The sequence below is a fragment of the Misgurnus anguillicaudatus genome, chromosome 4, assembly GCF_027580225.2.
Source record: "Misgurnus anguillicaudatus chromosome 4, ASM2758022v2, whole genome shotgun sequence".
NCBI lineage: Eukaryota > Metazoa > Chordata > Actinopteri > Cypriniformes > Cobitidae > Misgurnus > Misgurnus anguillicaudatus.
Genome location: NC_073340.2, coordinates 21262486 through 21275288, shown reverse-complemented (window position 1 = coordinate 21275288; position 12803 = coordinate 21262486). Strand labels below are relative to the sequence as shown.

Genomic DNA, 12803 nt, shown 5'->3' with positions numbered 1-12803 from the left:
TTAAGGCAAAATAAAAGTCCGCATTTGCTACGTAAGAAACCATTGATGACGGGCCGTTGAATTATCGGTAAATAATGCACACCCTTGGTCGTGCACGGTAGATGTGCAATATTTTCAAATAATTCAAGTCAATTATTCCGCTTATACCACGGTTACCACAAACATTGCTCTGGTGCCTATTTTTAACACATTTGACAGGTTAGGTGTGTGGTTTACAGAACAATAATTAAAAGTAACCCATGGAACATTTCTCAGCCAATCAGAATAAAGTACAATTTCTCAACCAGGGGATCAAACTTCCGAGAGGACATAAATTGATCTAAATTGCTTAAGACCACACAACTATTGAAATAATGTATATTAAGGCAGTGGTTTTCAAACTGGGGGCCGCGAGATGGTGCCAGGGGGGCCCCAGTTTTATGACATTTTATAAAATACATTAATTTATAATGAATTCTGTGTAATTAAACCTAAAAAATAATAAGCCAACTAACCAACAGCACTACTAGGTATAATTTTATATGTTTTGTTTAATTAAAATATTACATTTTAAAAATGTTTTTGTCATAAAAAAAATTTCGGGGGTCCACGAAAAAATGCACTGTACACAAGGGGTGCCGCACGCTGAAAAAGTTTGGGAACCACTGTATTAAGGTATTTCTTGGGTTGTTTTTAAAACGAGTTATGCAAGCTATAGAATGTTTAATTGGGTATAAATTGTGAGTTGGGGGACTTCAAATAATCTTATGGACATGGAGGGGAGCACGTTGAAGTCAAAAAGGTTGAGAAATCTAAATTAATCTATATATCAGGTACTCGTCATTTTAAGTTACACTGCTTTACGTGATAAAGGTTGCACGGACTAATATATTGACCTTCGTGATTTTTCAAAGTTTTAGAATAATATTAGCAATGTTTTGCTGCATTTATGTTTTATTATTTATGGTATTAATTGAAACTTTTATTTTGACAACTCGCAGCATGCGTCACCACAAAAGGATGCTAATTAACGTTTCAAGATTCATCTTAGGTAGCTAGTGAAAAGTAAATCTGTTGGCTACTGTTTTGTGTTTTCTCATACATTTTAAGATGGTTTGCGAAAAGTGTAAGTAGTTCGATTATGAATCTAATGATGTAAATACGTGTGTGTTTGTTTTACACGAATTGTGTAAGTAAGTAATTTGTGTTATTTAAATGTAATCCAGTAGATTTAGGTCTAGTTTTGCTAGCTAGCAGGAAGCATCTGAACAGCATTGTTGTAAACAATACTGTAGTGTACGCTGTCTGAGTCTGTCTTGACGATGATTAACATAATATTCAGCGATATCTGCCAATTATAAAGCAAAATGGTTGCAATATAATGTTATTTTAATGAATGACGCATGTTTTGATGTTAACCACAGGCGAGAAGAAACTGGGGCGGGTCATCGCTCCTGATCCCTGGAAGGATGGTGCTAGAAATACAACTGGTAAATTAGTTTAATGGTTACACAATATCCTATTTACTATAAATATTTGTGCTTTCTCAAAACTGATAAAAACTTATTCTGTTATAGAAAGTGGCGGACGAAAACTTAATGAAAATAAAATGTTGACATCCAAGAAGGCCAGGTTTGTTGCTCTGAACGTTTAGCTTTAACATTGCAGTTTTGTTTTTAATGAACTTGTAGTGCAAGCTTACATAACACTTTTTCACAGGTTTGATCCCTATGGCAAGAGTGGATTTGCGACATGCAGAATATGCAAAAGTTCTGTACATCAGTCTGGTTCACACTACTGCCAAGGGTGTGCTTACAAAAAAGGTGAGATATAATTCATGATCATTCTCATACTGTCTATTAATCAATGTTGTACATAAATTAATGTGTTCTTATTCCTCCCCTATTTTCCTTTTGCAGGAATTTGTGCCATGTGTGGGAAAAAGGTTATTGACACAAAGAACTACAAACAGACATCAGTTTGATTTGTTCATTTTTTTGTTTCTGGCAATGTCTTGGCTGTAGTTGAAAGAGAGAGGTGTTAATTGTGTTGTTAATTGAGTTGTTTGTTTGTTTGTTTGTTTTTAATATAAACCTCCACCACATGTTCAATATGACAATTTAAGTTCATAAATGTTTTGTGACCATGATGTGCTGGTTTATAACTATATTTATAAGACATGGATATCAGTTTTATCCTCTCTCGCCTAACTAGAGCAATATATTGGCTTGAACTGTTTTGAAGAAGTAGATGCCTTCTAAGTTAAATTTGCTGGATAACATTTATTTATCACTTTAAGAAAGATCATCCACCAATGTGTGATCTTGACTGAAATACAGTCATTTCACTTCATGGCATTTTAATGCCTCTTTCCAGCTCGGCCACTGCACCTTATAAACAGAAAGTCTAGACTTAGTCATTTAAATGTCATCCCCTCCTTGCAGTCTTTTCTGTATTTGGTAAATCATTATTTCTTATTCACAACTTCAATGTAAGGCAGCAACACGTTTAATGTACAGCGATGTAAATAGCCTGTTTACAGTTCTGATCACCCCAACATTGTTCATAGCATTGGCAACAGCATTTTATTGACGGATATTTGTTTTGGTGTTTGCTTTTTAAATGACACTGTGGAGTTGTATAGTCCTTGTGTTGTTTTAGACATCCCTTGGACTCCCTTGTATAATAATATTTGAAGACTATTGTGGATGCTTTTACAGCATGTTTAATTAATTGCCGTAGGTGTGATGTAGCACAGCGTAAGCAATATTTAGACACTGTACACATCATTCCCCTAATATTTCTTAAAAATGTTAGGGACATCTGTTTGGAAACTGTTTTTGTCTCTGTAAATATTTATTTTCTTGCTAAATAAAATGAGAAAACATCTTTCAGATCAGTTTTTTTTATTTAAGAAAGCAGAAAAGTATTTTATAATGGCACTTGAATGTATTTGAGGTTCACAATGAGTTCATCACACAGTTTATGCATGTATTATATAAAAAAAATCAAAAGATCCCAATAGCAGTGTATGTTATTTCCAACTACTGTACATACAAATGATGCCATACAGTATTGCAGTCATGGCTTAGTATAATTTTAACTTTTTAACTACAAATGATTTAACATAGGTTAAGCATAAAATGCAAATAATGCAATTTCTTTATTATTTAAAAACATGCCTTTATTCTGTATTTTAAATTCATTAGTTAAATATTTTAATAAACAAGTTAAATGATTTTTTTAGATGTAGTTTGACTATATTGTACAGCCTGAAAAAAAGGTTCATATTAATAACAGAAACACAAAACAAAAAAGTAACTGTTGGCATTGTACATTTGTTAAAATTTAAGGCAGTTGTGCGTTTTTTAAGTGTTACAATATGCCAGGGACTTAAACAGTGTAGTGTTACTGATCCTTATAAAAATCACATTTTACATATTAAACTTTTAATATATGCAGACAGTGAGGACCCCTGAGTTTCACCTGCAGACAAAATAACAGACTCTGTCTCAGCAGCTGGTGGAAAGATCAGTTCTCTCTCAGTTAGATTCTCTAAGCACCACGAAGGGTTTCAGAATAACCATTGACCTGTCTGCTTGTAAGCACCTTGGTGGAGTTAGACCAGCAATGTGTGAATTGCTAAGAATTTTTGGTCAGGGCCAGGAACTCCTCTCGAGCCTTTGGGTCTTCTCTGAACACGCCCAGCATGGCACTGGTTACGGTACGGCTGTTCATCTTCTGCACTCCACGCATGACCATGCACATGTGACTACAACAAGACACACGTGATTAGCATCTAATTTGCATAAAGTTTTTAATTGAACTGTATTATTTACAAATACTTACGCTGCCTCAATAACAACGGCCACACCTACAGGCTGCAGGGCTTCAGAGATTGCCATTGCTATTTGCTTGGTTAGTCGTTCTTGTACTGCAAAATCAACATGAATACAATAGAGAAGCAATGTTGGTAACCTACAGTAAGGTACGCTAGTCATTTAGATTATAGGACAGCTGTGATAGAGTGTCTTACCTTGTAGTCTGCGACTGTAGATTTCAACAATTCTAAAGAGAAACAATATGATTAAAACACTTCAGATAAATATGTAAACTTATTTTGTTTTGCATGGTAACTTATGGAATAAACCTATAGACTGTGAATCTAACGCTCTAATACATTTGTGTGTTTGGAGAGGAAGCTCAGATATACATTATCATGTAAGTCAGTACATTAAATGAAGTCAATAAAAGATGGCCTAAGGTGGGGTGTGTTTTATTCAGGAAAAAAACAGGCTGCTGGTTTTTCTGAGGAGGGTTGTAATGGCAATGTTTCCCACAACTACTCCACAGTGGAGGTGGGAGCTGGAGGGATTTCCTCAGCGCCAGAAGTCAGCTAGTCTGGCTTTTTTCAGATAGGACACGATACAGTGCCAGGCTTTGAATTTAAGCCTCAAGTGAATGGGTTATGATAACAGAAGAACTCAGCCACTTGTAACTAATACGTTGTCCTTTTCTGTCTCACTCTGATGTGAGAACAATCCCATTTACTGCCCTTTCTGAGACTGGTGTGTGTGTGTGTGTACTCACCTTGCAAGCTTACTGAGGCCAACAACCTTTTTACTCGGCAAATATCCTATGTGAACCTAAGAATTAATTAAAGATAAAGATGTCAAACGATAGTCATTAACATCACAGCTTAAATTTAAGGGTCAATGAATCCTGTGAAGCTGCCTTGTATTCACTAATGTTTAAGTCTAAAAACATTACAGAAAAATAATACTGTCAAGGCATATTCTCAATCATACCTTGCCAAAAAATGGTACTAGGTGATGTTCACAAAGAGAAAACATATCAATATCTTTTACAATGACCATCTCTTCATGATCCTCATCAAAGATTGCATCATTAAGGACATCTGTGAAAAAGAAATATAATTTTTTTACTTGTAAGTCTCACTTTTCACAATACTTAATTACATAATAGCAGGCACACGTTTTTTGCAGATTAGAGTGTGGAGTGGTTGAAATGGTTTTGTAGAAGAAGAAACAATAGACATTAAAACCCCTTTCATAATCAAGCTGGGAACTACTGAGGCTTTAAAAGCCCTTCACACTAATCCTGCAGCTTAGAAGGAACATGAACAATGCAGCCAACCTTTTAGGAAACTTTATTTTTTAGTAAAATGCATACCTAGAATACACTTCAAGTGTCTGACATATTGATGAATAATTGTATGCACTATATAAAATAGTGCATATATGTCTAAATATCGTTCTGAAAAGTACTTACCATAAATAGTTTCGTGGTATCCTTTGGTGAGGAACTGCATGGCTTTGGCTGCCCGCAGTGGTGTTTTGAGGAGACCCTGCCGGTCAGTGTTTTCTCCCAGACCTTGCAGTATAGTTGTGTATGCCGCTTCCAAAGCCGGTAACTGCGACTCATCCTCCTCCTTTTTCCGGGACGTCTCGTTTTTGTGCTGGACAGCGACTTTTTTGGTGTCTGACAGTTCGCTGAATCCTTTGCGGCAGAGATACTCTGTGACAATTTTGCCATTGGATAAGCCGTTCAATTCTGCTGCCTTTTGGTATTCCATTGAAGCTACTTGGAAAATAAATTATTATATTAATAAACAATAGTACTAAAACTATCTTTTTGTGCTTACTTTATAAGCTCTCGGAGTTTACCGCTCAGATTCACTTCTGTCCCACTCCTGCGTGGCATTTATAGGAGCTCTCCACTATCACTGTGTCCAATTGAGCACGTCGACGACCACGTCAAATTATTTCGTGTGACCGTGCCCTCTCGTACATAGGTCACACCCATTTTAAGGGGTAAAATTGAATAATGCGTAAATGTCAAGCAAACGCCAGGAACCGATTTGTGATTCGCTACTCTGAATGTAAAGACACCGCGGCGCGTGTCACATCTGAGCATATGACCTCACGTGCTCACACATAAGCTGAGTTGGAAATGTCAAATTCTTTCAAGGTTTAGAAACTGCTTGAAAGTTGTTGCTGTTTTTATTTTTATATTTATTATTATTATTACTGTTGTTGTTTTTATTATAATATTAATACTTATTAATATTAGCACACATTTCCAGACATTTGCGCATTGAAGATTTCTTACTTTCTTTGAAGATTCCTGTTTTTTTTTTTCTTCAAATGACTGGAAATATTATTAAAATATATATATATCTCACAAAGGCATATCAAAGACTTAAAAAAAAATCGATGTGACACAGCTCCTTATCTTACAAAATAAAAGTTAATTGTCTGCTCCGGTTGGGGATTTTCATGAAATTTCAATCATGTGAAAGTCAGGACTAATAAAGTAACATTTAGTTATTAATACATTTTTGTTTTGATATGCAGCTGTAGAATTTATCAGAGAACATGGTAAGACTTATTTTAATACAACAATTCAAAATTATTAAATGTAAGAGTGACTATTTGTATTATGTGTATTTAATCAATGCAATTATTTGTTGCAGTTGTTTTTTTACATAAATGTCTATACTTAGAAAATAAAAGGACACAAAATCCAAGATCATAACGAAAAGGAGATTACCCAGCCAACAGAAAAAAGCTCCAAGAACGCTCCCTGAAAGCCCCCAACGTTCCCAAAAACGCCCCGCCAACACAAAAAGCGTCCAGTTTTCTTTGTTTTGTGTTGTCTCAACGTTAGAGGAATGTTACATTTTACCATTTTTAAACGTTATGACAATGTCATGTTTTAATGTTCACACAATGTTTAAAACAACAACTGTTTATTATATTGACTTGTTTTATTGTTATGTAAATAACACTAGCAGTGGCCTAGTGGTTCATGTAGGTTGTCTACAAACCGGAAGGTTGGTGGTTCAATCCCCGGCTCCACCGGACCAAGTGTCGAGGTGTCCTTGAGCAAGGCACCTAACCCCAGCTGCTCCCGATGAGCTGGTTGGCGCCTTGCATGGCTGACACCGCCGTTGGTGTATGAATGTGTGAGTGAATGGGTGAATGTGAGGCTAATTGTAAAGCGCTTTGGATAGCCATATAGGTCTGTTAAAAGCGCTATATAAATGCAGTACATTTACCATTTAAATGATAGAGAAACATTGCATTTTATTATATCTATTTTTTATATTTATATTATTTTCTTTTATTACATTTATTATATATTTTACAAAACATTATTTCTGAATATTCAGCAAACAAACTGCCGTAGAAAACACAATTCACTTATTAGGTTTAGATGTTAATGTTTTGTTTCATTTTAAGTCACCATTATTGTGATTAGTGTTGTTTTAGTTGGACTCTTGACCCTTGACTTTTTGCTTGCTAGTTCTTTCCCCTGGTTGTGTTAACTTTGTGTTACTACACCACATTTGTTATGAACATGCAAACCTAATAGTGCAATTCTGTGGTGGCTGGTACATAATGGCAAAAAATCATTACCTAATTAATTTACTAATCAAAAGTTTATTTTCTGTCAATAATGTAAATGAGATCCAGCACTTTCACAGCAGTTTGTCATTAAGGAGTTTTAGAAACTTTGGACAAAAAATATCCGCTGTACCATTTGGACGCACAAACATCTAGAATCAGACTATAAATCTCAAGCATGGTGACAAATAAATGAAAAACTTCATGCTGCAATGCATGCTGGGTATCAACAAAGTACAAACCTCATTCAGGACTCCCAGCATGCACTGCAGCTTGGATAAATAATGATTTTTTTTACAATTTTCTTTGTCACCATGGTTGAGATTCACAGTCCGATTCTGGATGTCTATGCGTCCCAATTATATAGCAGATATTTTTTGACCAAAGTTTCTAAAACTCCTTAATGACAAACTGCTGTGAAAGTGCTGGATCTCATTTACATTATTGACAGAAAATAAACTTTTGATTAGTAAATTAATTAGGTGATAATCTTTACCATTATGTACCAACCACCACACAACCACACTACAAACTCTACATGTTCACAACAAATGTGGTGTAGTAACACAAAGTTAACACAACCAGGGGTGAAACCAGCAAGCAAAAGCCAAGGGTCAAGAGCCCAACAAAAACAAACACCAACCACAACAATGGCGACCCAAAACGAAACAAAACATCAACATCCAAACCCAACAAGTGAACTGTGCTTTCCACAGCAATTTATTTACTGAACATTCAGAAATAACGTTTTATAAAATATAAAATAAATACAATAAACAATATAAATATTAAAAACAAACACAATAAAATGCAATGCTTCTCCATCATCCACACAACAACCAAACAAGTCAATACAATAAACAGTTGTTGTTTTAAACATTGTGTGAACATTAAAACATGACACTGCCACAACGTTCAAAAATGGCAAAATGCTACATCCCTCCAACGTTGAGACAACACAAAAACGCTCCGAGAACGCCAAGAAAACTGTACACTTTTTATGTTGGCAGAACGTTTTTGGGAACGCTGGGAACCTTCAGGGAACGCTCTTAGAACTTTTTTCTGTTAGCTGGGTTACTCATTTATGTAATCTACAGAAATAACCCTGCGTGCCAGCTCCAATTTATCGGTGTTGTGCCATTTGGCCCTTTTTGAGTACTAAGTGTTTATTTGAGCACTCTCAAAATGATTTTTGCAGAAGTTGTCACTTGGGCGGTACTGCTTTAAAAGTGCACTCTTGTACCTACAGTAAAAGACAACGGTGTAAGGTGTGACATGTCACGTGTGTAAGTTTAACTGGTGTGTCTGAGTCAAGGTCTGCTGAGTGCCTGGCTGATGGTTAGCTCTGGTCTGACATTGCACGTGGGTTCTAGTGTTCTGCTTCTAACAGGCCTGACGTCATCTGTGGATGACAAGATCAAGATTATAAAAGCATGACATAAATCACAGCATCCATGCAAGCAGATCAAATAAGCCATGTTACCGTGGAAACCAGGCGAACAAAATGCTTGCCCCGTGGGCTTTGTGGACCCATGTGTATACACAAAGAGAACTTAGTGTAAAAATAAATCAATAAAATACTAGAAAGAACAAACATGTATTTGTTAGTTTGGTACTTGTAACTAGATATACAAAGTTTTTTTTTTCAGATTTTACATCGTTAACTACTTTTAATAATCTGTTAATTAAGAAGAGAAAAATGTAGAAAAGAAATCAGAAATCTTTTGTCTTCAAAAAAAGTAGAAATCTTTTTATGCTCTTGGTTTTAACATAAATTCTACTTGAGATTTATTTTAGTATTTATAGATTGGCACAATTTTTCATTTAGTAGTAAGGGTGATGGTGTCTATTTCACATGTTGTGTGTATTATTGTATGAGTCTTACAAACTCATACATCAAAGTTTAAACTACCTTAAATTAGAATACCACATTTTATATACCCCAGTGACACAAAATATTCTTATTAGGAATAATTCATGCCTTTTTACATGAATCACTGGTGTAAAAAGTTTGAGAACTACTGTAATTTAATTACTCTCTCAAGTGACCACAAATGATCACAATGTCTACAAAATAAATAAAAACAAGGATCCATTATTCTAAAATAGGTTTTAACTAAAAAGTTGTTTTAAGGACAAGGATATTACTTTATTTAAATCAAAATTACAGGTATCAACATGTTCAATGATTTTAATTTATTTCTTTGCTATCAATAGCTGTTTGTGGCAAAGATGTATGCAATATGTACACTCAAAATTGCTCTAAAAGCTCGTAACCATTTTTAGTGCTAAATAGCACCTATGAAGAACCATCCGGGGTGATATAGCACCACTTATGGTTCTACAGAGCACAATATGGTTCTGCACAGGTGCTATAAAAATGGTTACCAATAATGATTACAAGCCAGTGAACCACTTTTAGTGCTATTTACTACTGTTTGTTATTAAAGTATAATGAAAATGTGGGCACTAATCCCTTACCCTAAAGCTGTACAAGATACATTAAGTGAGAGAATATATCTGTGGAAATCAATGTCACAACTGTTCTTTTCAACTTTAATGCTGGTCATTCATTCTAGAATCCCCCTCCCTCATTTTCTGAATGACATATTTCAGCCAAAGATCTTGTGATTTCTCAAAGTTCAGTCTAAACCATACCAAATCATTTAGAATTAGATTTAGAAGTCAGATATGTGCTCTCTGTGTTAGGAACATTGTCGCTGCTGAATGTCCACAAAACTAGGCATTAAATGTTTTAATCATTTGAATCAGTAGAGGGCAGTATATTACTCTTAAGTCTTTGGAGTCTGCATGATGTAGGAAGAGGGGTTATGCCTGCCATAATAAATGCACTAAAAGGAAAACATGAGCAATGCTATCTCATGTTCTTCTACATTCATTCATTATGTTCAAGCAATAAAATGTTGTTGTCTAAGGACTTAATCCCTTGCGTTAAACCAGAGGTTCTTAAAGTCATCCTTAATGCTTAGCAAGAGAGTCAGGGAAATAATTTGTTATAAATTATATAAGTGTGTTGTGTTAAGGAGATATTTGTCAGTCTTGCTACTGTTCATTTAATGAAAGCTTTAAGGATCATGTTAAAAGTATAACTGACTCCAAATATAATTTGAACAAAATTAAATCTTGAATCACAATGAAACAAGTGCTTTATTAAAATAAGAATATGCTTAGATGGGATCCTTGGAAAGTTTTCTACAATGTATGGAGTCCCTGGCCATAAAAAGTTTGAGAACTCCTGCCATAAACATACAGTGTATCACTATATTATAAGGGGGAGCAGATTTGACTAATCTTGTTTATTTGAATATTGGTGACTTTTACTTTGTAGAGAATATAACAGTACAATGTTTTAAATATTTCACATTTTTATATTTGAAGGATATGAAAATCAGAGTTGTACAGGCCATTCACTTCCCTGTTGTTGTAAGGACCAGCTGAACCCTGGCTTACAAGGAGCTTTTAAAGAACAGGCTGTCTTTGTCAAACAACGTGCACCCATGTCACATGTCTAGGTTGCATGGAGTGTACATGGGAATAAAAGAGACTCACTCACATGATATGCAACAAGACAGTTAGGATTTTGCTCACCTGCCCTTTACAGAGCAAAAGCACCACTCTCCTGCAATTGCACACTGGACACGTTGAAAAATGTGAATACTTCTGTGTGGGTATATTGTTTATATTTGGTATAAAAAAATTGGTAACCAATATAGCTTATTAAAGATGCAGTGTGTACATTTTAGCGGCATTCAGTGGTGAGGTTGCGAATTGCAACCAACAGCTCAGTCCACCGCTCTCCCCTCGCTTTTGAAACGCATAGAGAAGCTATAGAGACAGAGCGCAGCACGTCATAACCTGAAAACCACGCCCACCGGGGGGGAGAAACAATCCAACCGTCTCCATTGACTTTGTATTGCGAGAGGCCGCCTCCTTGTCATTTCTGGCTTATAACAAAAACAGAGTGGTGCCCAAAGAGCTGCTGTGTGACGGGATGTACAGCTGGCAAGCTAAAAAACACAGAAATAAGTTTTTTATAAGCTGTCGAGCCGTAAAACTGAGCCTTTGAGGAGAAAAAAGTGGATCGCCGACTACGTTTCCCCCTAGTGGACGCAGTTTCGTTAATAGGAGTACTATGAAAAGTTGCCTGTTTCCACTTTTTTGTCTTTAAACGCTCTTTTTTTTAGGTCGACAGCTTATAAAAACTTATTTACAGATTAAACTTAAAAACAGAATAATACCTAAAAGTTGCTGTGTGACAAGGTGTAAAGCTAACAAGCAAAAAAAAAAAACAGAAATACGTTTTTATAAGCTGTCGAGCTCAAAAAACGAGCGTTTAAAGACACAAAAGTGGAAACAGGCAACTACTCATATTAGTAGAACTGCGTCCACTAGGGGGAAACGTAGTCAGCGATCCACTTTTTTCTCCTCAAAGGCTGGGTTTTACGGCTCGACAGCTTATAAAAACGTATTTCTGGGTTCTTTGGCTTGTTAGCTGTACATATCGCCACACAGCAGCTTTTAGGCATTATTCTGTTTTTTGTTATAAGCCAGAAATGACAAGGAGGCGGCCTCTCGCAATACAAAGTCAATGGAGACGGTTGGATTGTTCCTTCTAAAAATTACACACTGCACCTTTAAACACCTAGCTAAAGCAGTTTATTAGATTCTAAAAAACTAAAACTTTATATTATATAATTTAAATGTTTTATTCACCAACCCGAAACATAAACAGGTTTATTAACATGTCATTACGCATACAGTACGAAAAAAGTATAGAGCTCTCAAAACAACGCACATTTAAGGAAAAAAAACGAAAAGGACCAAAAAAAGCGGCAATACGATGAGTTTACCTAAGGAAAAACTGAGGAAATAAATTACACGTTTGAGCACGAGAGACAATTTAGATATATTTTAAGAGGCTTTTTGCTTATTCTGTCTTTTTTTATATCGACATCTGTTTCCCTATGGATGCCAGTGTCTCAAAGTTACACAATCGTCCTACATAACACTTATTTCTCAGAATCAAAATACGTTACGTATAAGCTGTACATTAGCATTTACTCCAGTGCTGTCTGTATACGTCGTTTATAAATGTTTTCAAAAATAGCGTTTTTCACGACTAAACACCTCGCTTCTCTAAACTTACAGTAAACTTATCCCGCATCCATCATTCCTCCCAGCGGCTGGATTCTGGAATCCGAAGGTGGAAGTGACGCGTCCTTCCAAAAGCTTTCCCTTTCCGCTTCCGGTGAATCACAGAACTTCGCGTAATTGGAGTCTCTTGATGTCAGTCAGGAGCAGCTTTGCTACCACCTCTCCTGATTCACTTCTGTGCTGCACTTGGCCACCATATCGGCCGTCAGGGAAAGAAAA

At 35.8% G+C, this 12803-nt stretch overlaps 2 protein-coding genes across 6 annotated transcripts; one reads left to right on the top strand and one right to left on the bottom strand.

Annotated features, from left to right (window-relative positions):
• Positions 1–976: 976 nt before the first annotated feature.
• cript (cysteine-rich PDZ-binding protein) lies at positions 977–2873 on the top strand. The gene is made up of 5 exons (XM_055175872.2): positions 977–1105; positions 1404–1469; positions 1557–1611; positions 1699–1802; positions 1899–2873. The coding sequence occupies exons 1-5, from the start codon at positions 1090–1092 to the stop codon at positions 1961–1963; spliced, it is 306 nt and encodes a 101-aa protein (XP_055031847.1). The 5' UTR covers positions 977–1089; the 3' UTR covers positions 1964–2873.
• Position 2874: 1 nt separating this feature from the next.
• Positions 2875–12705, bottom strand: gch2 (GTP cyclohydrolase 2). 5 transcript variants are annotated; one of them, XM_073866973.1, is made up of 8 exons: positions 12577–12705; positions 8657–8811; positions 5272–5583; positions 4788–4897; positions 4570–4625; positions 4016–4047; positions 3829–3913; positions 2875–3751 (listed from the first exon to the last, which is right to left on the bottom strand). In XM_073866973.1, exons 3-8 carry the CDS (start codon positions 5573–5575, stop codon positions 3622–3624), a joined length of 717 nt encoding a protein of 238 aa, XP_073723074.1. In that variant the 5' UTR covers positions 5576–5583; positions 8657–8811; positions 12577–12705; the 3' UTR covers positions 2875–3621. The 5 variants fall into 5 exon arrangements, with proteins under 5 accessions (XP_073723074.1, XP_073723076.1, XP_073723075.1 ...); XM_073866975.1 differs by having other exon boundaries at positions 8707–8811; XM_073866974.1 differs by lacking the exon at positions 8657–8811 and having other exon boundaries at positions 12577–12679.
• Between the last annotated feature and the right edge of the window lie 98 nt (positions 12706–12803).

Coding starts and splice junctions, on each gene's coding strand:
- cript (XM_055175872.2), top strand. Junction 1,612..1,698: donor TTGACATCCAAGAAGGCCAG/GTTTGTTGCTCT, acceptor ACTTTTTCACAG/GTTTGATCCCTATGGCAAGA. Junction 1,803..1,898: donor AGGGTGTGCTTACAAAAAAG/GTGAGATATAAT, acceptor TTCCTTTTGCAG/GAATTTGTGCCATGTGTGGG.
- gch2 (XM_073866972.1), bottom strand. CDS start 5,703: ATGCCACGCAGGAGTGGGACAGAAGTGAATCTGAGCG. Junction 5,584..5,666: donor GACAGAAGTGAATCTGAGCG/GTAAACTCCGAG, acceptor TTATTTTCCAAG/TAGCTTCAATGGAATACCAA. Junction 3,752..3,828: donor GCCGTTGTTATTGAGGCAGC/GTAAGTATTTGT, acceptor GTCTTGTTGTAG/TCACATGTGCATGGTCATGC.